Here is a 25,780-nt window from a genome sequence, read left to right on the forward strand (position 1 = left end):
GGAGGCGGAAACCTGGCGCAGGAAGCGCCGCGCCCCACCCCGGGGCCTCCGCGCGCCCCTCCCCGGCTGGAGGGCGGCGCGCGCTCGGGCGGCGGTGCGCGCCTCGCGGTCTCCCGGCCGGAAAAGGGGCGCGGCGGGTGCGCCCCGCTGGCCTGTGACCCCACCCCGGGGAGCACCTCCGCCTGGCCTTCCGCCCGAGCGACGGTCTCTGCCTAGCCCTGCCCTGCCCGATTTGAGCCAGCGGTGCCCACGCTCCTGGCAGCTGCTGCCTCTGGGCTACCAGCTGTCAGCAGGACGCAGCGCCGGGCGTCGGGCTTGCAGCTCTGAATTTTTCTGCAGGCAGAGAGATGCCTCAAGGAATAGGATCCCGGAGGCTTCGGTTTCCGCAGCTGCTTCTCGTGGGGGTGACCTGCCAGGCCATCGCGGGCTGCTTCTTGCGACAGGACCTGCAAGGAAGTGGCATCCTTTTGTACCTTGCCAGTAACAAGTCAAACTACGGTCAGGGCTATTGTGAAATAGAGGCGAGTTTAGCCTCGTCGCTCAGCTCTTGGACTCTCTCCTCTGAACACCTTTTAGGTATATTGTGCATAACTTGGTAGTCCATCTGGATGTGTGATTCCCATTCTTGGGTGTACGGAGCTTTGATATTTGGTAATGTTGGACCTGCACGGTCTCCAACTCGGGGTACTGGAGAATGTACAGGGTTGGAGTAACCCAGTATGGGTCACTTCTCTGCTTAGCTCTATAATGAGATCTGCTTCTCTTGTGGTAATGGAAGACTGCTTATTTACAGCACAAATCCCAGAAACACTAGTCATTCAACACTTGCACACAAAGAGCCAATGAAAGAAAGTGTGAGCTCATTAGAGGTACAGAAACAGAAGGAACTTACTCTGTCCTCAAAAAATTTACTCTTAGTAGGAAATAGACCAGCAGTTAGGCAACTGCAATTGTCAAGAGGTTTTTCTTCTAAACCATGGTTTCTTCATTAAAGAGTGAAAGTATCTGTAGTTTAGCATATTATTTTAATGTTTATTTTGAAAGTATTGGTTTTTTGTTCAATAAAAGCATAGAATATGCATAGAAAAAACATAAAATAAGCCAGTTTCATGGGATCCCCACCTCCCATCTTGAATATCAGGTAAAAAACGTGCCAGGTGCTTTACAGGTAATGGTTATTAAAATGCACCTGTAGATGATTTTTATGTAAATTTTATCTATTAAGAAATATGCAAGGGCGAATTTGCCAAAGTAGGCACTATTATTTGTGTTGTAATCCTGTGACTTAGATACTATCATTTGTTCTTTGTTCAGAAAAGAAATTGAGGTTTAGGAGAATTGAACATCTTGTCCAAGCTCACAGAGTTACAGCACAGCACAGCACTACCCAGTTGTGTCAGGCCATTTTCATTTAGAAATTGTTTACACAGACTAAAAATACCTAGAGCCTTCAAAGATGTAATCTGGCAAGACCCAGTGAGAAAAATATGAAAAGTCATGAAGACTTCCCAACATTACATGGTACTGCTAAACTAATGAAAGAACCTGATGTTCAGATCAGAGGAGTTGGTTTTTTTTTTTTTTTTTTTTTTTAAGATTTATTTATTTATTTATACAAGCACTGGGTACAGTCAGAAGTGTGGGAGGGTGAGTAAATTCACTGGAGCCAGAGCGGGGAACAAAACAGGCAGACTGACGAAATACACTGCTGAGGGGAGGAGCAGGCGGCAGTAGAGGTCTGTGAGACCCTCGCCCTGCAGCCGGGGATCGAACCGGGGCTGCAGAAGCTGCGGACAGCTTCACAGCCCAGCGCTCAACTGCTGTGTCACCAGGGGAGGCCCTCAGAGGAGTTTTTTTGACCCAGCTAGGATAAGCATGAGTGGAGGAAGCTTAAAGCATTGTCTGAACGGTGCAGTAACTCCCCAGGCCCACTTTTACACACACTAGACATGATTTTGGTCTTTTTAGCTGTACTTCTACAAAAGAATGAACTCATAAAAATGGAATATGTAATTGTTAGCATTTTTAAAGTTGCATTTTCAACATTGGAGATTTGACTTCACTTAAGATACATTCTATGTGTATGGCACTGAAAAAAATCTGTTACAGGCCACATTTTACAGCCAGGGAGAGAGTATATATATATGATACCATATACATATTACCTATGTGTTGGTTCATAATACTCTGTAAAACTTCTCCTGATCTTATTAAATAAATGAACAATGAATTATCAAGGCCATTGTGATAAGAACATTTATTGAGAGGAGAGTTTAAAATACAGTTGCACTGAAAGGTTAGCAATTTTTGTGAATTTCATATCCTTTGATAGATCTGAATTCTATCTGATTTAATTTTGGAATTGCTGATTTCTTAATGAAGTTAACATGAAGGGTTAACATACATTTGGAATTTTCCCTTATGACTGATAAGTTGGTTAAAATGTAACAAGGGTGAGGTTTGGTTTAATCTGGAACAGCCTTTTTCTGTTTCATGGCCAATGGTCATATTTATGGAATATATCAACATATAGCAAAATGTGTGTCAGTCAGTACAAAAATTCTAACTACCAATGGATCATTATAAACTGCCCATGCTCTACTAAAATGGAGCATTGGAAAAGAAAGTGCATTAATTATAGAATTCAGTCTGTTTCCATATAGAGATTCCTTGAGAAAAAAGAAAATGCACTGTTGGGACTTATAATCATACATCAGGTTTTCTGTTGAAATCACCTGTGTCTTGGTCAATTGCCCATTTGTTTCCCCATAGTAGTACCTCATTCATTGTGTACTTAAGGGAAAGTATGAGTTAAATCTGGAGGTTTTATACTCACGTGGGGGAGGTATAGGAATACTCTTTTTTTTTTTTTTAAGATTTATTTTTATTTTATATATACAAGCACTGGGTAGTCAGAAGTGTGGGAGGGTGAGAGAATTCACCAGAGCCAGAGCAGGGAGCAAAACAGGCAGAAGGACCGAAGTACACTGCTGAGGGGAGCAGCGGGCGGCAGGAGAGGTCTGCACACTATATGTGGCAGGAGAGGTCTGCACACTATGTGGGACCCTCGCTGGCAGCTGGGGATTGAACCGGCGCTGCGGAGGATGCGGAGGCTGCGGGCAGCTTCACAGCCCAGCACTCAACTGCTACGCCACCGGGGAGGCCCAGGAATACTCTTAATTATGTTAGAACTGACAGTTAATTAACCTAGGTGGCCTAAATAGGAGTTATTTCAAACAGCTGAACAAATTGTCATGATGCCACTTTTCGCCACTGATTCAAAATATTATATAGATAATTTTAATATCTGGGCTCTTTCTGTGCTTTTTACTGAGTCTCCTTATTCTTTGTATCTATTGTTGGATAACAATATTTTTAATTATTGTGTTCTTATGATTTTACTATAAGCACACTCTCCCATTTCTCTTATTTAAAAAATTTTGTCTATTTTTCCAGAATTAGTCTAAATTTGCTCCTTAAAAAAAATTCTCACTGGACTTTGATTGGACCTCTATTTTGTTTACTAAATAATTTGATGACGCCAACTTCATTGCAATATAATCTCTATCCAGAAACATAGGTTTTGTCTTCCTCTTTTCTTGTATTTTTAGTAATAAATGCTCCTGTTTGATTTTGTTTTGTTTTAATTGTTTTGGATTAGGAAAACTAATCCAAAGAACTGTACTTAAAAAGTACTGTTCTTCTTCTTATTTTTTTTTTTTTTTGCGTATCTAAAGCATATTCAGAACTCTTTACAGCTTTTAAAATAAAGTACATGTATTTAATGCATGGGCTTAATTAAATAGCTAATCTCATCAGAGGTCATTTATAAACTTCTGGTTTTGTGGATGGGTATGAATCAAATGTTATGAAGTTTCTGGTGGGACTGGGAACAGTTCTGCACATTTTAGAAAACATCTAGTGACTAGTATTAGAATTATTTATGGATCTGCTGTCCTTCAATTACTTGTGATTTTTCTGAAGAGCAGGAAAAAAATGTGATTAAAAGCCTACATTTTTTGGTTGGATTCCACTGAACTGGTTAGTTCTATAATTCTAATAGTCATACACCTTGTAGTTACATTTCCATTAGCACACTACATATATAGCAGTTGTACCCAAATTCCTGTTACCTGCTGGGGTAGAAGCGTTGTAAGGTCGTAGCATTTTATGCTGCCAGCAGCCTCATTCATCTGGGCTTCCATGTTTCCCCGATAGCAGCATTTTCCCCTTAGGCTTGTGATGTTTTGTTCATCCTGATCCTTAAGTGCACAAATCTGCTAATGTCGCTTTTAAGAGGCCACATCCAGTCACTGAGCCTGAAATGAAATTAAAAGTGACTAAGGATTATGAAATGGAAAACCAGGAGCAGTTACTGCTCACCAGTTGGGCATATCCCATGCCATTATCCTGACGATCTTAGAGAACAAAATGAGGGAATCTGTGAAAGGATCTGCTTTATTGAAAGCAGCAAGACTAACAAAAATACCAGAAAGGACTATGTGAGATACAAGGAAACGTCTCTGACCTGGATTGAAGACCATACACAGAAGCATATCCCTTTTGCCCGCATGTTGGTCAAGGAAGAGTTTGCATGCTGTTTGCACTGTGACAAAAGAAATGCTAACAATGCATCTCTTACCTGTTGTTAAGTGTGTTAAGTGACCCATGACTGCACTGTAATGCAGATCACCTCCGTTTTATTTATATATTCTGATTTATAAATATGTTGTACATTCTTTTGGTTTCCTGTGAATGAAGATTCTTTGAAGATAGGGTATATACGTCTTGTTTTAAACTTTTTCCATTTCCCTTCCTCTTGGACAGTTCCATATATGGTAGTGTATGAATATTTATGGTTGAAAATGGGAAAGTTGCCTTCAAATAACAAAGTATGAAGAAAATGATGGTTGAATTTTATTGAAAAACCAGAACCTTTCTAAGGATTATTAATGCTGGGTAGGCAACACAAATGAGAGCATTAAGAAATCTTTTTTTTTTTTTTTTATCAGCTGTGTTGCCAGTTGATCCTGTTAAAGAGAACTATGTTCGCAAAGTGAAAAACTGTATTTTTTCAATTGCCTTCCCTACTTCTTTCAAATCAAGAGTGCGTCTTGTAGCAGTTTCAAAGGTTAGGCTTTATTTTTTCACAATACAAATACTTCAACTTTTGCTAAAATTTTATTAATTTTTTCATTGTTAATATTGCTAGTCTATTGATAAATGACTATTTTATTTTTAAAATACAGGTACTTGGAGAATATTACACTTAGAAAGCACTTTCTAATACTTATTCTTGGATCCTAGTACACACTTTCTTAAAGCTATGCTTCAAGGGAAATGCATTTTAATGAAAAATAAAAGAGTGCAAAGAAATTGAATTCTCATCTTAGACATTGAGAGTTGGTCTCTAATTCTAAATTGTTCTCTCATGATATAGATGAATTTGGCATAAAAATAGGACATTTACATTTTGCTAGTTCCTTAAAAGTATATGTTCTAGGAAAAATATTAAAGCTATTTTACCGTGTATCACAAGAAATATACATAAAAATTTTAGAGCTAATAGAGCTAATTTTCCCACATAGCATAAATAATGATAGGAAATCTTGGCACATCTTTTATGAAAAGATGTAAAAGTATTTTTTGGCAGAGGCTTATTCTTTTAATTTCTATTTAGTCCTTTAAAAATTATTAAAGGATTGCTTAGGTGTGTAAGAATATTTTTTTCCTGCCTCAGGAAGTTCTGGAAGATATTTTGGACCTTGATTTGTCTGTCTCAGAAACAGATGATTTTCTCCAGCTTGTAAGTGGAGAAAAGATATTATTTGGATCCATTCCATTGGCTCACAGATATGGTGGCCACCAGGTAAGAGTAGCATCCATATCACTACCCTTAAGCAAATAAAAAAACTTGGTGAAAATGCTCTCTTAGTAAAGAAGTTATTTTGGATTAACTTCTTCAACATCAGCATATTGAGACGTTAACGAGACCTTCCAAGAAGAGTATGCCGTGGTAAGATGTTAATCGATTAGCTGATGTGATTTGCTATGATAAAACTGGAGCCTAAATATTAAAAAATGAAACTGGGGAACTACAAATGTAAAATTTCTGATTTATTGGTAGACAGCTCGGTGACATTTGGGCAAGAGATTTGGGCAAAATAAAGTGATACAATGTCGATATGAAAGCCTTAGAATGAACAATAGATTATAATTTTGCTAAGACATCTATAGAGCAAAGTTTTAAAACTGCTGGTAATGGTTCAAGCAATTAATAAGGCATGTTCTTGAAATAAGGCAAGATCATGAAGAAAGTTTAGAGTGTGGTTATAATGGTAAATGAGACCTGTTCCCTTTTTCAAATTGCTAATACTCTAGGGGAGGTGTAGATAAACATATTTCAGTCACATTTAGATTGTGGTAGGGGTAAGGATAGTAGTTATGAGAATTTATGAGACCAGAAAGGACTTTACTGTCCTGGAAAATCAAAACTTACTGGTGAAAGGAGTATCTGTGTGATAAGTAGAGAGATGTCTAAGCAAAAGAAAAAAATTTTGCCAATAATAGTTATTACTATCTTTTGAGCACTTGTGTATTCAGAGTAAAGGCATTTTGCACATTCATTCTTACAGTAATGTGACAAGGCTTATGCCATTTTACAGATTGAAAGATCAGTATTAATGATATTAAATAACTCAAACTTTCGCAGCCAGTAAGTGGCGTAACTGAGCATTGAAAAAAACATGTACAAATTTTAACAGAAAAAATTGGAAAGTCGTGCAAGTTAAAAAGCAATTTTTTCTGGTATGTGTGTTCTGACTTACGTTGCATATATATAGTGTAGACAGATTTTTCTACTAGTAAATTTTCCCAGTTTATATTCCATAATTAAATAGATCTAAGTATTCAATATTTAGCAAATTTGGCTTCAGGTATAAGATGATGAAGAAATTACTTATATATATTAGTTATGTAAATATAACTTGTTTTATTGATTTATTTTATTTTCACCTATATTCAAACCAGATTATTATAATTCTAAAATGCAGTACCCATTCTCAATTTTGACAGAAAAACCTGAGCTAATACAAACTATGAAGGCCAATAAACATGAAGTTTTCTTTTTTCCCTTTTAGTTTGGAATATGGGCAGATCAGCTTGGGGATGGAAGAGCTCATCTTATTGGAATTTACACGAACAGGTACTTCATGTCTTCCTGTGTAATCACATTTCTGCTGAATATCAACATGAGTTTTCTAACATTTAGTTTTTTTTTTTTTTTTTTTAAAGGCTGGGTGAGAAGTGGGAGCTCCAATTAAAAGGCTCGGGAAAGACCCCGTACTCCAGGTATGCTTTCTTACTTTTCCCCATCATTTAAATAAAATTTTATGTTGTCTTAAATATACCTGCAATTTAAAAAAACCTCATATTTCCCACAGAAATGGTGATGGCAGAGCTGTGCTTCGCTCCTCAGTGAGGGAATTTTTGTGCAGTGAGGCTATGCACTATCTTGGAATTCCCACTAGCAGAGCTGCCAGGTAATTCTTTCCTTGAGACTGCCTTTGAGAACTGCATTGTGTTATCTCCAGAAATGCGTCAAGAACCTGAACAGATAAATTTCTCTGAGCATGATTTTTATAGTTCTGTACAGTTTGGGTCCTTCACGCTAGCGTGCTAGCAAAGTGTCACTGTAATGTTTGATTCTCTTCCGTTTCAGTCTGGTTGTAAGTGATGATGAAATATGGAGAGATCAGTTCTACAATGGGAACCCTGCCAAAGAACGAGGTAACTGTTTGGGACACTCACATGAAACGACTCAGTGCTGAAGGAATGACAGGCAGTGGCCATCTTTGCTGTCTTGACAAGCAGCCCAGAGCTCTTCAAGATGTGTCCGTTCCCACCTTCCCTGGATGGGAAGGTGTCCCATCCACTTCAGACAGGGAGCTCTGGAGAGTGAACAAAAAGTTTGTGGACAGTGGGCCAAATGTCACACAGCGAGTACACTGCAGTTTATAGACTTTCTTCCCAGGAGGTCCACGAAGGCCTTTCCTCAGAACCCACTTGCTCTTTGTTTACTTTCAGCCAAGTGTTCAGTTAGTTTCCCCTCAACTCTGAGCAGGTTAGCAGTAAGGACTCAGAGTAAGTGAGCTGCAGAGCGTCAGTGAGAGGAAAGCCAGGCAGGCTGAGACTCTCTGGGGAGGTTGGGAAACTGAAACACACTAATAAAATATTTCACTGCTTAAAAAGCAGCGCTCCTGAGAGCCGCGGGGAGCCCTCCATGCTGTCCTGGGTCCCGCGAGTGTCACTGAATCACAGGGAGGCCGCGTTTATACTGACATTCTCGGTGATTCACCAAGGGAACGTTTTTTATTCTTTATACTTAGTGCATTTTTTTTTTTAGTGAATAATGTTTTGATAAGATTCTCATAAAAAAGAATTCCTCACAAGTTTTCATGCTTAAAGGAGTTAAAGGTTATTTATCCCTCTCTCCCCTGTAGTCTTTTCTAGATAAATGATGCTGTTGCACACAGGCCTGTAGCAACCATTTAGGTCTTTGTCTATAGAGCTTGTACTGAGATTCCAAGCACAGAGCAGTACTATGACTGTGTAACAGTATTTAATTTTATGGTTATGATTTACAGATACTGTTCATCTAAATTCTGAGCCACAATCTTAATGGTTTCGAATGGTTCCAAGTATTTATTCTTTTTTTGACCACCAGCACAATTTCTACTTCTAAATCTTCACATATACAGATATTTCAATTGTACTTTTACCCAGCAGCTACTGTGGTCATGAAGCTAGGGCTGGGGCCGGGGGTGGGAAAAGAATATGTGAAACCTCACACTGGCTGTGTGGGAACTGATTTGTGACTTTGAACAAGTTTCGTTTTGACTCTCTGCTGTCTCCATCTGAAGTGAAGGGTTAGACTAGATGATACCTTTCGTGTCTTTTAGCACTAACTTTCAGTGATTCAATGGGTATTCGCTAAGTAAACACTTAGAATAATTTATTGAGCTCTTACAGTTTTTTTCCTAAGTAACTACATAAAGTGACTATGTAAAAAAATATGAAAATAAATATCCAGATTAGTTATTGTGACTAAAACTTAACTATATGGATAATTCAGTCAACCCAGAAAATAGTAATTGACTCTTTCCTGTGCCTACCATTGGTCTAACCTCTAGGGGTCCAGGAGTAGTAAATACATATCATAGTCCCTGCTCTTAAGAAAATGAGGCCAGTGAAAGGAGGATCAGTTTAGTTTTCTGCAAGAAGTGGGGTTTGAACTTGAGCATAAGATTAGGTAGGATGTCTAGGGGGGAGCAGAGGGAGGCATGTAGAACAGGAAGGAAGGCAGCGAGTGTGGGAGGCTGATGAAGGACAAAACAGAATGGAGCTTTTGTCACGAGAATAGACTTCGCTCTGACATCTGAACACATGTAAGAGCAGCATTCCTTACAAGAAAGAAGCATGAACTCTGCTTACTAATTTTATTGCTAATACCTGTATTCAGAACAGAGGACGTCAGTAGAGACTGCGAAAGCAACCGCAGAATACATAGGTTCACTGTATTTCTTTAGTATATTCGTGAGTATAACATATTCAGACCTCTATTGAAGTTAAATTTCAGTTAGTGAAACAAATGGGGTCACCTGCAGGAACTATGCCGTAGAAATACTTCATTCATATCTATTTTAGGATGAGGCACAGGAAGGTTGATGTGACACAAAAGGTATCATCTAGTCTAACCCCTTCAATGGGAATCTGAAGTTTGTAGACTTTGGCTGTGTTGGAACCTTGGTGTTTTGAAAGTGTAGTTCCTAACATTCTGATTCTGACTCTTAAAGAAAAAGAGAAGGATCCTTGATCCTTTGCAGTGTATAAATTAGTTGTTTTTCTGATAAAATTTATTTATTAAAATAATTTCATTCTTATGAGAAGCACATGCTGTCTTTATATTGTTTAAAATAGTTATGCTAAAATAAATGTTTCTTTTTTAGGTGCAGTAGTGCTGCGAGTTGCAAAATCTTGGTTTAGAATTGGATCATTAGAAATTTTGGCTCATCATGGTGAATTTGATTTACTAAGGTTAGAAAGTGCCCTTTTTTTGAATGATAGAAGACAATTAAAAATTATTTATGTAGTTTATTATTTATGTACTGCAAAGTTAAAACTCTTTTTGGTTTTCTTATACGTAAAACCAAAAATTTCAACTAATAACTATTTTTTAAAAAGATTTATTTATTTATGCATACAAGAATTGGGTTGTAGGTCAGAGGTGTGGGGGGCTGAGAGGATTCACCAGAGACAGAATGGGGAGCAGAACAGGCAGATCTACTGAAATACACACTGAGGGGCGAGACAGGAGAGGTCTCCTGCGCCATGTGGGTTAGCTCGGGATGGAACTCAGGCCATAGTGGCTGGCCGTAGCTTGGTAGTGCTGAGACTTAACCTCAGTGCCACCAGAGAGGTGGCATTAATAACTACATTAATAACTATATTTAACACTTGCTGTGTTCTTCAAACCATGTGGATTTTCTAGGTGGTTGAAAAGAAGGAGTTTCCTATCCAGTGTACAGTCCAGCTATGGCTGAGCACCTCCGTGCCACTCAGAAGCCTGAGTGACAATGACTCAGACTCCTCAATTCTGCAGCCTCAAGAGGCCCAGATCTCTCCTCCCAACTCCTGGGCCTCCCCGGGGGCAGCCTCTGTCTCAGGTCTCTTCTTTCTTGGACATTGGGCTGACCCAGATATGAAACTCAATTCTCTAACAGAATGCAAACACAGATGACAGACTAAATTCACACAAAGGATTTAAGAACAGAGTATATCCAACTGAAGATTTCTGCAGGGAAGGCAGAGAAAAGGTGGCTGCTTCAAAGAGCAAAAACAATAAATTCTCCCCTCCTGTCACGCAGTTTGCCGCCAACCATCTCATACCTTGGCGCTTTCGGGATCTGTGCTCACAAAGTCCTGTCTTCCTCAAGCAGACTTAGCAAGATATTTCTTTGAACAGAAGCATTTCCTCCTTGAAGAGGAATTCAATTTCCATTTGTTAAGATAGTATAATAGTTATAAAAAGTATTTGGAAATATGTGAGAAATATTTTCTTGCAAAAGCTAGAATCACTTGGAATGTGTCCTTTTTGGTAGTTATCAGCTTGGTGAATCTAGGTACCTGCCCCACAAAGAATATACTTTTTTTAAAAAATTTATTTATTTTTGTACAAGAACTGGGGTACAGGCCAGAGACGTGGGAGGGTGAGAGGATTCACCAGAGACAAAGCGGGGAGCAGAACAGGCAGAAGGACTGAAGACACTGCTGAGGGGAGCAGCGGAAGAGGCAGGAGAGCTCTGGTGAGCCATGTGGGTTTCTCCCTGGACGGCCCGGGAATCAAACCTGCGCTGCAGAGGCTGCAGACAGCTTCACAGCGTGGCGCTCAACCCGCTGAGCCACTGGGAAAGCCCGCCACAAAGAATATAGGCAGAAGAGACATGAGGGAAATAAAGCAGAGATGTCATCACTCTGTCCGTGCCTGCTTCCTGTGTCTCCTCCTTAATGAGTTCATGGTCATCCTCACTTGTTCAAAGGGTTGCTAATCTCTTTGGGTATTATTTATAACTTCACATTTGTTTTGGGGGTCATGTCTGTTTGAATCCACCGTGTCACTGAAATTCTTCCATCTGGTAGTCATACTTTGTAGCTTATGTATCTGTTCGCATCGGATATATATTGCTGACCACCATCCTTGAAATGTCTTCACCGGCTAACATGACATTCCACTTATATACAAACGCTAATCCTTTCCTATGGTTTTGATTGGTGTTCATTCCAAATCATATCTACAGCCCCCATTTTTTTTTCAATGAATTTTCTCTTCTCCAATGCAGTCAACATCAGTACTTGGTTAGCTAGCTAGCTACAATAGTCTGATAAAATAGAGAATACATAATATGATTCATGTGCACCTTAAATATTTTAACTTCAAACATTGTCATTTTTTGGTCACCTCATTTGTGAACCCTCCATGTATAAATAATTGTTTCCTGCTCTGTTATCTTTATACTTTTTGTATATTTCAGTTGTTGGTTCTTTTTTTTTTTTTTAGACTATAACATCATGTGTCCTTCTTCCCTAATAGACTCTGTGCTCTTTGAGATCTGGGCCTGGATCTTACCCTTCTTTTTTCAAGAGTTGCACAGGGTGTGGCTTATGGCAGGTGCAGTAGATATCCCATGGATGTTTGCGGAACTAATCTGAATTTGTAACCTAGTAAGGTAGCATGTACTATGATCTTAGAAACACATTTTCAGTTTTGATTGGTATTGAGGAAATATTTCTCTTTGGCTGTTTTGGGAGTAAAATCTTATTGCGTTAATTTGAAAACTTGAACCTTGAAAAATGAACATTCAAGGGGAGTTTAGGTGATTGGATATGGAATACTGTCTCCTGAGGGACACTCACTGAGATCTCCTTTTTATCTCCAGAACATTACTAGACTTCATCATACGGGAACATTTCCCCTCTATAGATGTCAAAGAACCTGATAGATATGTGGTACGTTTGTTTGTTTTTTTTCCCTTTTGAGTCAATGAGTGCATTCTAACAGAATCTTGAAAGGATCCAAATAGGTCTTTAAAAAAAAAAAAAAACAAATCACTTCCTGGCCTTTTGGCTAAGAGCAAGTGTAAAAAAACAAAACTTCTTTTTTTTTCTCCTTCTTTTATTTTTTCCTTACAAATCCCGTGTCAGGGCTGAATTTCAATAGATCACAGCGAGGGAGCTGCTCTGCTAAAAATTTCATTTTTTAAAAAACCCAAGTGTTTTTTTTTTTCCCCTTACCACCATTCCTTATACAGCTTTCACTGTTCTTTCCTCCCTCATCCCCCTTACCTGAGAAACCTCACTTTGTCTATGTATATCTGCTGGTTTATAATTGCTTTGCTTTGTCAGTTGATCCATGATTCCTTGTTTTACTCATATTTGTGAAAATGTCCAGTATTTGTCCTTCTCTTTCCCGCTTGCTCTATTGTCCATACTTCCCTTGACTTCCTTCCATTTTGCTGTAAATGGTGACATTTCATCTTTCCTTGCCACTGAATAGTGTTCCACTGTGTGGATAGACACATCCTCTTTATCCCATCCTCTGTCAGTAGCCACTTAGGTTACTTCCAAATCCAGCTATTGTAAATAATGCAGATACGTGGTAGGTTTTTCAAGAGAAGGGGCATTCTCTGCCTTCTCTCATGGCTTGCGAACATTAGTAGTACAACTTAGAATTTAAAAAACCAAAATTAGGAAAAGAAATACAGAGCTCTTGGAACATTTCATTAAAGAAAAAAAATGAACCACTTTGTAAATAAGATGTAAATAAGGTTTTTTTTTTTTAAAGATTTATTTATGCATACAAGAACTGGGGTGTAAGCCAGAGGTGTGTGTGTGAGGAGGTGAGCGGATTCAACAGACAGAGCGGGGAGCAGAACAGGCAGATTTACTGAAACACACTGCTGAGGGGAGCAGCGGGCAAGACAGGAGAGGTCCGCCCCTCCATGTGGGACCCTTGCCTGGCCGGGGCTCAAACCGGCTCTGCAGAGGCTGCGCACAGCTTAACAGTGCTGCACTCAACCGCCTGCACCACCAGGGGAGACCCCATTTTCTTACATATTTAAGAGCTCCATTTTGTTAGCTATTGTTTGGCCCACCTTTGAATTCTTCTCTGGTTCTTCTTGTCAGTAGATCTTAAGAGAGTATTGCTGCTGAAATTCTGAAGAATTTTTTATTGCATTCTAGGAATTTTTTTCTGTTGTGGTCTCTGAGACAGCACGACTTATTGCCTTGTGGATGTCTGTTGGTTTTGCTCATGGTAAGTTACCTACTGATATTTCATCTTTTTCATGGGAAAGTAGAATTAAATGGTTGAAGTAGCAGATTTCTTCTTTTGTGGGTTTTTAAATATTACTGTTGATAAGCATCTTAACATTTTTGACGTAAGAATTTGTATTTAGCAACAGAGAAATAGTCTTGTGTTTAAAACAGTTTTGAATGAGCAGCATACACTAAACAGAATCAGCATCCTCATTTTGATGAGAATGTTACCTGTACAGCGTTTAACCATAGGATTCCATGTGTGAATATATATTAGATCTAGATCACTTGAAAACTATTTTAAAAATCTTAATTATAAAAGCACTACTTGGTTATGGTAGAGAATTTAAAATACATAGAAGAGAGTGTGAGTTCCATTCTCCAGTGTAATCATTATTAACTATTTCATATCAATTCAATGGTATTCCTGCATTGAATTTCCTACAAAAGCAGTAGGACTGGCTTGTGTATTGAGGTTGTTCCCTGTATGGGATGGCATTGGAGGGAATGTCTGCCTACCAAGAGTAACTGAGAAACAAGTCATATATATATAAAGTCTGCACTGCTACTGGCCTGCAGCTAATGATGTCCTGAGGGTGCATATCCACATTTTTACCTATTCCCTTTTTCACAGTCTTTGAAAATTAATTAAACAAATTCCTTTACTGCCATTCCAATTTTTAAATCTAATTTTAGTGTTTCTTAAACTATTTGACTTCACCAGTTTAACCATTCAATTGATAATCTAATTTTATTTCATTTTTAAAGTAAATGTGTTTCCTATTCTGGATAATTTTTTATAGTTAAAATGCTTTTTATTTTATTTTCATGTGTTTGGACTTTTTATTATTGTTTTAGGTGTTTGTAATACTGATAACTTCAGTTTGTTATCCATTACAATTGACTATGGTCCATTTGGTTTCATGGAAGCTTATAACCCAGGTAGGTATGATTTACACACACACACACACATACCTTATTATAGTTAATAAGTCATCACAAATTCACTTTAGATAACTGCTATATCTAATATAATGATGGCATAGTAGAAAGAATTGGGTTCATTCATGAAATAGTGATTTATATGCCCCTCACACCTCCAGGGTGCCATAGAGATACAAAAAGAAGTCCTCTGTGGTGTCTGTCCTGAAGCATTATGTGCCAGTAATGATTACATGGAGAGAAGTAGGAGTGTGTTGTCAGGTGGATGTGGGTTTGTGTCCTGGCATCTGAACCTTAATGGCTCTGAGCCTTACAGAAGTTACTTAATCTCTCACTCTCGTAATCTATAAAGTATAATAGTCCATACTTATCATTGGAGGGATCAGAGGAGGCTCTCTGGAGGGCATGCTACTTAGTTGGAATTTGAAGTACATGTTTGATAACCTGGAAGTTTCTGTAGATTAGAAATGTATTCCTCCCATTAGGCAGATCTACATATTTGAAAAGATTCTAATGTGTGTGGGTATTAGTGTTTATATTCCTTTTGATTTGAAGGTTTAATGTCAGAAGGATTTTTATTTAATAAGTATAACTTTATTAAGTTTAACTATAAACAGAAATGATAAAAGAAACTATTTACTATTATTATTCCCATTATAAATGATGGTATTTTATTTTAAACAGATTTTGTACCAAATACATCTGATGATGAAAGAAGATATAAAATAGGAAATCAAGCTAATGTTGGGATGTTTAATTTAAAGAAGTTATTACAAGCACTAAACCCATTATTGGATCCTAGGCAAAAGCTACTGTGAGTCAATCATAAATCTACTGAATAAATCTGTTTGGAAATTTGTATAATGATTTTTTTGGAAAAAAATAACATTTAAAAAACCATCTTATTATTTAGTCTTTAATAATGAAGGCATTTCAAACTACATATTTTTCTATAGTACAGTTTTGGCCTTATTCTGTTAATTACCAGATAAAGTATTTTCCTATTTATTGCTTTTTTTAGGTGTTATAAAATTTTAGTTTATTCTTAAATTGAAGGATTATTTATCACTATACTTTTTAATTTCTAAGTGGTTAAAATTATTTTGTCTATACTTTCATAATCAAATAATATGTTTGATAAAATCTACTATTAAAAATGTGCTTAGGTTATTTGGTGGCCCAACATAGTAAGTTTTTGTATGTTTCATAATCATAAAAATATGTATGTGCTGTATGGTCAAAACTTTTAATATAATACATTGAGAACGTATCCATTGTATTATTCAAGTCCTTTATGACCTATTCACTTTTATTTACTGGATAAGTATGAATTGTGAGATGTGTATTAAAATCTCCTACCTTAATTGTATTTTTCAAGTCCTTTTCTCTAATTGTTTTATATTCTCTTTTGTTCTGTTTATATATTTTATTATTGTATCATTGGTATGTACAGGTTTTTAAAAATTATATATATATTTCACATCATTCTTCTTTTTTGTGCAGTGTATACTTTCTCCTCGAGGGTGTCGTAGGGATGACAAAATTCCCACCACCAGTTCACCCGTGCGCCATCACCATAGTCCCTTGTGCTCTTCCCTCCCCTGTTTTGATCCCTCTCCCTCCTGCTCCCCTGCAGAATATCTCTGATTTATAGTTGCCTGTTAATTTTGTTTTTCAATTTGTTGTAATTATTTTTTTCTTGACCCCTTATTTTGTTCCCCTACATTCCTTCTACAAGTGAAACCTTCTGATATTTTTCTTTTTCTTTCTGACTTATTTCACTGAGAATAATACCTTCCAGCTCTATTCATATTGCTGCAAATGGCATGAGTTTATCTTTTTTGATTGCTGAGTAATATTCCATTGTGTATAAGTATATAAAGGTTTTGTTTCAATTAAAACACATTTAAGAATTTTATGAAAATATAGTTTAAGGTAAAAAAAACTTAATTTTTGTGTTTGTATGAAATATTTCACTATATTTTCATATGTTCAGACAAATAATTATTGTGTTGGCTAAGGTATTTATAATGTATTAGTTTGGGCTTAAGGTAATTTAAAAAATACACAAAAGTCCATTTATTTAATTGTTTTGGTGTTATAGAGACATCAACATTTATCCTATAAGCTACTTGTATATCCTAATATTTCAGGAGTGACATAATTTGATCTGTACTCAAATCATGGAGGCAGTAAATTCTGACAATATTCTGTAGGACATGATAAATAATTATCACTAGGCCAGATACAGTAGTATATTATTTAACAGGCTACTGTAGTATTATTTAATGTACAAGAAGATTCACTTTGTTCTTATAAAAGGTGATTTAGGGCCTCCCTGGTGGTGCAGGTGGTTGAGCACAGCACAGTGAAGCTGTCCACAGCCTCTGCAGTGCTTGTTCAACCCCCACCAGCCACGGAGATACCCACATGGTGCGGCAGATCTCTCCAGTCTCACCCGCTGCTCCCCTCGGCAGTGTATTTTGTCAGTCTGCCTGTTCTGTTCCCCACTCTGTCTCTGGTGGATCCTCTCACCCCCTGCAACTCTGGCCTGTACCCAGGTTCTTAAATAAATAATTAAATCTTAAAAAAAAAAGTGATTTAAAGATGTTGATTTTGGGCCTCCCTGGTGGTGCAGGGAGTTAAGTCTCAGCACTATGAAGCTATCTGCAGTCACTGCAGCATGAGTTCGATCCCCAGCCAGGGAGCTAACCCCCATGGTGCAGCAGACCTCTCCTGTCTTGCCCATTGCTCCTTAACAGTGCATTTCAGTCAATCTGTCTGTTCTGCTTCCCACTCTGTCTCTGGTGAATCCTCTCACCCTCTCATACCTCTGGCCTGTACCTCAGTATGGCCTGTACTTTGTATGCATAAATAAATAAATCTTTTTAAAAAAAGGATGTTAATTTTAAATTAAGGTTTAACTGTCTTTTCTTTTTTTTCCCTCTTTAGTGCTGCTCAAATTCTTGAGGGATATCCAGTTATTTATTATACAAGGTTTGCCCTTTTTGAATATATAATCAATCATATTGGTTGGCTTGAGGGGAATTCTTAAAACAGCGAGAACCTTAATAATGAATTGACATTTCTCATTTTAGATTTAGGGAGTTGTTTAAAGTCAAACTGGGATTACTTGGAGAAAGTAAGGATGATAATGACCTAATTGCATTGCTGTTACATGTAAGTTTATTATTTTATCTTTCTTCTGATTAACATGTGAATTACTATTCAGCATATTCTTGAGGAATAGAGACTGATACATGTAATTATTTTCATTAGCTCATGGAAAAGACAGAAGCTGATTTTACAATGACGTTTCGGCAGCTCAGTGAGATTACCCAAAGCCAGTTACTGGAGCTCCACATTCCTCAGGTATTAACTTGTGGCATTTGATTCTCTTCTTAATTCAGTTTTCTTTAACAGGTTTATTGACAAATAATTTATATACCAGAAAATTGCACTCCTTTCAATTGTGCAAATCCAGTGATTTTCAGTAATTTACAGATTTGTGTCAGTAAGACCACAATTTAATTTTAGAGCAGTTCCATCTTTTTAAAAAGATCCCTCTGCCCTTTTGAAGTCAGTCTCTAGCTCCCAGCTCTAAGTGACTACTAGTCGACATCCTGTCTCTCAAGGTTTTTACTTTCTAGACTTTTCCCATGAATGGAAGCATATATTATGTAGTCTTTTGCATTTGGCTGCTTTACTTAGCAAACTTTTGATGTTCATCTGTGTCCTAACCTATGTCAGTAAGTTCTTTCCTTATTATTATTGGGTAGAATGTTGTTAACAAGGATTTTCATGAATTTGAATTTTAGAGTTGAATATTAAATAAAGAAAAGGAAAATGTTTTTTCCTTTTTTTTTTTGTACTACTACTTGAAATTTGGATATTGAGGGCCTCCCCAGTGGCACAGCGGTTGAGCGCTAGGTTGTGAAGCTGCCCACAGCCTCTGCAGCGCTGGTTCCATCCCTGGCCACTGGCGAGGGTCCCACATGGCGCGCAGACCTCTCCTGCCGCCTGCTGCTCCCCTCAGCAGTGAGCTTCGTCAGTCTGCCTGTTCTGTTCCCCGCTCCGGCTCTGGTGAATTCTCTCACCCTCCCACGCTTCTGATTGTACCCAGTGCTTGCATTAAAAAAAAAAAAAATTGGATATTGATATTGATATACTTAAATGATATACTTAATGATATACTTAAAATTTGGATATTATTTTGTTATTAAAGAAGAGTTTAAAATAAGGTGAAGTTCAAATAAACCAAAGAAATATTAATATAACAAGCAGTTTATTATTGTGTTTTCATTTAGCAATTCTGGGCACTGAAGATGATTTCAAAACATGAACTCTTTCCTACTTGGGTGTCCCAGTACATTTTGAGACTGAAGAGGTAAGGTCATCTAATTGTTTCCCTACAAGTGTCTAATGCTTTGTCATTATGTCTTGTGACATTAGCAATGCCTGCTCCTTAGATTCTTATTTCATTTTGAAGCAGGTTTTTTTCACTCCAGGGTATTTTGTACTAACCGAGGCACATATAATGACATTGCACCATGCAGAGAACATGCATCTGCTCACCTCAGTTGGTGATAGTACAGCTCCCACCACATCAAAATGTATAATTTTGGCAGTTTGATTTTATGACAAGGGCTCTGAAGACTGGGTGGTTTGCTTTTGAAAAGGGTATTTATATGAAAACTTCTCTATGTAAGGACCCTTCCCTGGAAAACCTAATTTCCTTATCTCTTCAGTTGAAGAACTAAATCTACATTCCTTTTGTCTACTGTGCCTTCCTTGGTAAACTTCTAATTGAGCTTCCTCTTCCCTAACCTCCCTTGTTTTACTAAGCATAAAAAAATGGCTTCTGAAGCCACATGGGCTAGTTACTTAGTCATGCTGGGTTTCTCCCATGTCTGCAGGAAGTATTCTTGTGATTATTAAACTTCTTTTTCACTTTTCCTCTTATCAATTTGTCTGATGCCTGTTTGATTATTTGCCAGGCTAGAAGACACCCCAACAAACTTGAGACCTGAAACTCTGGAGGAAAGCCACTCAGCTCAATGTGTATTAATTTTCGTATCTTACAGAGTTGTGAGAATTGCTTTGTTTCATAACTCACAATGAATCAGAAGTAACAAACATGAAAGAGGAAAGTCGTTGTAGGTAGTGGCAGCTGAAGGAGAGACAGAGATAAACCACAGGCTCACAGGAGCAAATGGTGCATCACAATTTAATGGCTACTGAAGGCTCTTTATAAAGATGATGCTGTGTAATCCAGAAAAAGTTAAATTATTTTTAGAAAATTTACATTTATGATGAGGAAAGGTATAGTTTAATTTTTTTATTTTTTATTTATTTATTTATTTTTTTTATAGAGGCATGCTTTATTTATTTAGTTTGTTTGTTTGTTTGTTTTATACATGCACTGGGTACAGTCAGAAGCGTGGGAGGGTGAGAGAATTCACCAGAGCCAGAGCAGGGAGCAGAACAGGCAGAAGGACCGAAGTACACTGCTGAGGGGAGCAGCGGGCGGCAGGAGAGGTCTGCGCACCATGTGGGACCCTCCTCCGGTGGCCGGGGAGCAGCCGGGGATCGAACCGGCGCCGCAGAGGCCGCGGGCAGCTTCGCAACCCAGCGCTCAACCACTGCGCCACCGGGGAGGCCCTAGTTTAATTTTTTTAAACAAATAAAACAGGGTGCAATTTTACATATTGTTAGAATCTAACTGAATCTTAGAAAAGATAAGTTGGGGAAACAGTGGTTCATTTTGTCCTTTGTTTTACTCATTTTTAGTAACAGGAATGATTCAGATTCTGAAAGAAGGAAAAGGATGGCAAGTAAGTTGTTATTTTGATTTTCTCATTATTAAGTATTATCATTTGAAAGCAACATTTTTGAAAATAAGAATAAATTACTTAAGGGAACTGATTTTTTATCATTAATTTTTTGTTTTTAAATAGAATAAGTCTAGATGAGTATATTTGAGTTGAGTAGAAGTGTCATATATGAGATTTTCTCATTTCATCAGGGGACTTTTAACCTAGAGAATGATAGCTCTTGTTGGGGTGCAGGGAAAATCACCCATCCTTCTAGAGTCTTTACTGGATGAGTAATCAAAACAGCATCATCTGGGTCAGTAAAGGAAAAACAATCAATTTAAAAACATAAGTATGGAGAATTTACATGGCTGTAAATTCTAAAGCATAAGTGAGAAATAGGGGATAATTATCCTGTGTTTAGCTACCCGGGGTATCAAGGTGTGGGGGTGACTTCACAAGGCAGACCAGGAAGGGGTAACCTCATTCTTATTCTGCAAATAAAGATGAGATTCTCAAAGAGGACATATTCATTGATAAACTTGGATGAAAACCTCCCACCCCCCCCACAAAACTGATTCTTTTGTGTCATAGAAGGAGGAACAGTGATTGCTTCTTTAATTAGGGAAGGGTAAAGGACTCGGGTAAGGAGAAAAACCTTCATGTCCTCCAGGACCCTACTATTCTCAACTCAAAATACTCTGTATTCTTTAAGTAATGGTAGCGGGACCTTGGTTGACCTCTAGTTCCCATATCAAGGTGACACAATATTGCTTAAAAAGATTTTTCTGTACTCATCAAATTGTAAATACTGTACATTATTTATGAATAATCAGAATGGACTGATGATGCTCATTTTCAAATGAGTCTCCCAACAAAGTTCTTTAAGATTATTTAATTTTTGTGGTAATTTCAACTGGCCTGTGTTGCTTATAATTTATTGTTCTTTGATTTGCTCTTCACCTTGGCCTAAGCTGTTAATCCTAGATATGTGCTGAAGAACTGGATGGCAGAATCTGCAGTGCAAAAAGCAGAAAGAAATGACTTTTCAGAGGTAAGATGGCTGACTTTCCTGGGTTTATTTTTATTCATTTTAAACGCTTACTTTGTTTGCAGACATGTGAAATATGCCAGCACCAGCTTCTCAGAATTCTCTCTGACTGGTATCTCATTTTTTTTTTTTTTTGGCTTATCAGCAAATCATTTTCTCATATTTTCTAAGATATATATATATATTTTTAAAGATTTATTTATATCTACAAGAACTGGGGTACATTTAGAGGTGCAGGAGGGTGAGAGAATTCACCAGAGACAGAGTAGGGAGCAGAACAGGCAGACAGACCAAAGACACCACTGAGGGGAGCAGCGGGTGAGGCAGGAGAGGTCTGCCACGCAATGTGGGTTTCTCCCTGGCCAGCCGGGAATCGACAGACAGCTTCACAGCGTGGCGCTCAACCCGCTGTGCCACTGGGAAGGCCCTCTAAGATATTTTTGAATATATTTAAAATTTTTAATATTTTATATCATTTCTAATATTATTTGAAATTCTGGGCATCTGATTTTGCTCTTCTGGAATTTTGGATTTCAGTCTCTGAAATGCAGTGAAGCCTGATTCTAGGGTACAGCTCTCCAGGTGAAATTACCTTTTGTGGTGTCTATGGCACTAGCAACCTGGGGTCACCTAACTTAATCTTGACAGCAGTGAGGATGAAAGAAGTAGGTGGACATGTATCAGCATGGGTGGATCTCACATGGGGCATTAAGCAAAATAAATGCTGCAGAGGAGACTTAAAAATAGTGTAAAGCATCCAAAATCATGTGTTATCTAGGGATACATTTATCAAAGTGATTGAAGTCATATATCTTTTTTCAGATCCCCAGCAATTCATAATCAGTTATTTAAAAATGCATTGCACGTGATGTACCTTAAGGAGAGGACAGGCCTTGGCACTCGAGCCGCCATCCCTCTGCTGTCACTGGAGCGGGTGTCAATGATTGTGGCCCAATTTTGAACATTGGCCACAGACTCAGAATCCTTCTCCTCGCAGCGTGCTTTGGGGTCACTCCCAATTAACCCGAGGTGGCATGAGAGAGAGTATTTTCGCTATTTCTCATTTGGAACTTGCATTAACTTTTTATATTGGTAGTTTAATTGATCTGACAAACCTAGGTTTTCATTTTAGAGAGTAAGTGATTAGCCTGGATCTTAGCTGGGAAACAACATTTGAATAAGTTGTCTGGTTGGTCTGTTGCTCCTTCTTTCCCTATGTTTTGTTCCATTCTGTTTTCTTCCCTTCCTCAAAATTATATTTGAGTAGTGACGCATTCCCGCCAGGGGTGGGGAGTTGTCTTAAGTTAAAGCAAACTATGGAGTTCACAAGACTGACACAGGTGACTCCTGGTCTCACTCAGCTCCGAGATGGAGGTAAAAGCAGCTTGCGGACAGGGCGCCCTCAGGTTCCTCTGGCAGGAATCTGCAGCCCACGCCAGCAGGAAGGGCAGCCAGGAAGCTCAGGTGGAGAGAGGTAAGATCCACACTGGGCAGAAGCAGGAGCAGCCCCAGCTTAAAAGCTTCATTCCCACAGAAACCAGTATCTCTTATAACAATTCTGGAGGCTTAGTTTCCACTGACCCCTCAAGAGACCCACTTCATATCAAGAGTCACCACGGTAAAGAAAGCCCAGAGTATTCTATCAGGTATTTACAATTCTCCCAGTCCAGATGCTGCTTGTCAGTTAAAAGCAATGTTGTATGCTGATACGCTTGCCACTTTAATCAGGTTACCTGGGGAGCAGACCTAGAAAGTTAACTAAGGGTTAAATCTCATGCTAGAAAACAAAGAGATTTTGTAATCCTTTACACACACAACTTGTTTTACTTTCTTGTATCAAACATTCTTGAGGGGCCTTCCTGGTGGCCTATGGGTTAAGTCTTAGTACTGTCATCGCTAAGTTGGATCCTCGGCCAGGAAGCTGACCCACATGGCGCAGCAGACCTCTCTGACTCACCTGCTGCTCCCCTCAGCTGTGTATTTCAGTCAATCTGCCTGTTCTGTTCCCCACTCTGTCTCTGGTGAATCCTCTCACCCCTGCACCTCTGGCCTATGCCCCGGTTCTTCTACATAACAAACAAACAAATAAAAAACATTCTTGAAAATGCACTCTGTGCAAGGTAATGTATTGAAGTATTGAAAACCAATTCGGGGAGGTTTTAAACTCGTAGCTGAGCTTAGGTAGGTGAGCAGCTGACGGCGGTGAAGAACATGCATGACAAATGCCAGTGAAGAACATGGCTGTGAGAGCACCATGTGGTGGCGAGGCCAGCTGCCTACTTCAACTGTTAGTGATCTGGTAAGATGCTCTGTTTGATCTCTTGGTTCTCCTCATTAAATGTTCACATTTCCTTTTTCAGATCTAGACTTTTCTTTAGTAATACCCAAGGAAGTGACAAAACCACAGAAACTATACTTTTTTTTTGTATTTTAAAAGGACAAATTTATTAGGAAAAGGAGAAAGAAAAAGAGAGGTATCCTGTGTAGTCACAGGTGGGCAGGAGAGTTTTGCCAGTGCTAAATTTATACATTTTGACCCTAAAATGATTATTGAAAAAGAGGTGTGTTCTCGGATGGCTCCATTTATTACCATGGAGCAGAATTTTGGATGAGAAAGAATGTGAGTTGGAATCCATGGTTTTGATTTGGAAAGACTGTAAATCATTGACATCCTTTTATTTATTTATTTTTTTGGTACCCATCTTAGGAAATAATAACTCTTTTCTTAATGTTGTGAAGCAACCTTAAAATCATCAGGATATGGATGTTTAAACATTCTCAAACAAATTTAAATTTTATCCTGTTTTATCAACTTGGAAAATTAATAAGGATCCTGAGACAGGAAATCTGTATTTATCGACTTCAATTGTTTTCCAGATCCATCTTCTCCAGCAAGTTCTTCAGCATCCTTTCCAGAAGCATCCTGCAGCTGAGAAAGCAGGGTACTCCTCACCTACTCCTTCTTGGGCTAAAGATCTTAAAGTTAGCTGCTCATCTTAACTTGCAGAAAATAAGGAATGCTTCTGATATTGAACTCAACATAGAACAACTCATCATTGTGAACACTTGAATTTAAGAACATCTTATACCACTGGAGTTATTATTGTTATGATGTACAAGTTTCCCAAATTTGGTTTCTTTTTGACATGATCCTAAAAGTTTTTGATGATGTCCTTATTTTTTGGTGTAAGATGTTTCCAGTTCATCCTGTGTATTTCTTGCCTCAGAACTGGAGTTAGTTATTTCTCTGAGTGCCTTTCAGTGAAATGGCACTTGGGGACCCCAGTGTGGATGCCAAAAGCTTTGGGTATATTTGAAATGCTTTACAAAGCTTGTTAAATTATAATTAAAAATTTTTGAGTTGTATGCCTTCTTCCTTAAAATTAAATGATATAAAAACAAAAAAGGTATATTATTAAAACTAAAGTCCTAGTGTCACACAATTTTAAGGTGACCTTTCATTAATTTTTACAATTGTTAAAATATATAAAGCATTACATGCACATTTAAAAATCTTTTTTTTTTAAAGATTTATTTATTTATGCATACAAGAACTGGGCTACAGGCCAGAGGTGTGGTCGGTGAGAGGATTCACCAGAGACAGAGTGGGGAACAGAACAGGCAGACTGACTGAAATACACTGCTGAGGGGAGCAGCAGGCAAGACAGGAGAGGTCTGCTGCACCACATGGGTTGCTCCCTGGCCGGGGATCGAACTCATACTGCAGAGGCTGTGGATTGCTTCATAGTGCAGTGCTTAAACCCTTGCGCCACCAGGGAGGCCCCCACATTTAAAAATCTAAAGGAAATATATTGAATAAATTTGGAAGTCTTCCTTCACACACTTAACATTCATTCTGTAGCCCAAGGGAAATATTCTCTATATTCTCTAGTCTTGTATCTTTTCATATTTTTTGTATACATATATATGCTTACATACAAATATACATATATAAATGTAGATGTTTATGTGAGTAATGGTAAACTTATATTGCTTTATAATTAACCTTTAGTTATATTTATTAATTCTAAATATCAATATGTGCAGATTCTATTTTCTTTAACAGCCTAAAAATATTCCATAATATAAAAATGCCATATTT

General features: G+C 38.0%; 1 protein-coding gene across 1 annotated transcript; it reads left to right on the forward strand.

The window, feature by feature from the left end:
* Positions 1-347: 347 nt before the first annotated feature.
* LOC311183692 (protein adenylyltransferase SelO-like) lies at positions 348-24,678 on the forward strand (the record flags this gene model as incomplete). The annotated part of the gene is made up of 19 exons (XM_084253236.1): positions 348-576; positions 5,013-5,131; positions 5,741-5,869; positions 7,140-7,204; positions 7,294-7,350; positions 7,443-7,541; positions 7,721-7,788; positions 10,008-10,095; positions 12,495-12,564; positions 13,798-13,870; positions 14,731-14,814; positions 15,499-15,628; positions 17,767-17,811; positions 17,913-17,994; positions 18,094-18,186; positions 19,122-19,201; positions 20,605-20,648; positions 21,602-21,681; positions 24,556-24,678. The coding sequence occupies 19 exons, from the start codon at positions 348-350 to the stop codon at positions 24,676-24,678; spliced, it is 1,758 nt and encodes a 585-aa protein (XP_084109362.1).
* Positions 24,679-25,780: the final 1,102 nt, after the last annotated feature.

The sequence above is a fragment of the Talpa europaea genome (assembly GCF_964194135.1).
Source record: "Talpa europaea genome assembly, chromosome: 14".
In the NCBI taxonomy this organism is placed as follows: Eukaryota; Metazoa; Chordata; class Mammalia; order Eulipotyphla; family Talpidae; genus Talpa; species Talpa europaea.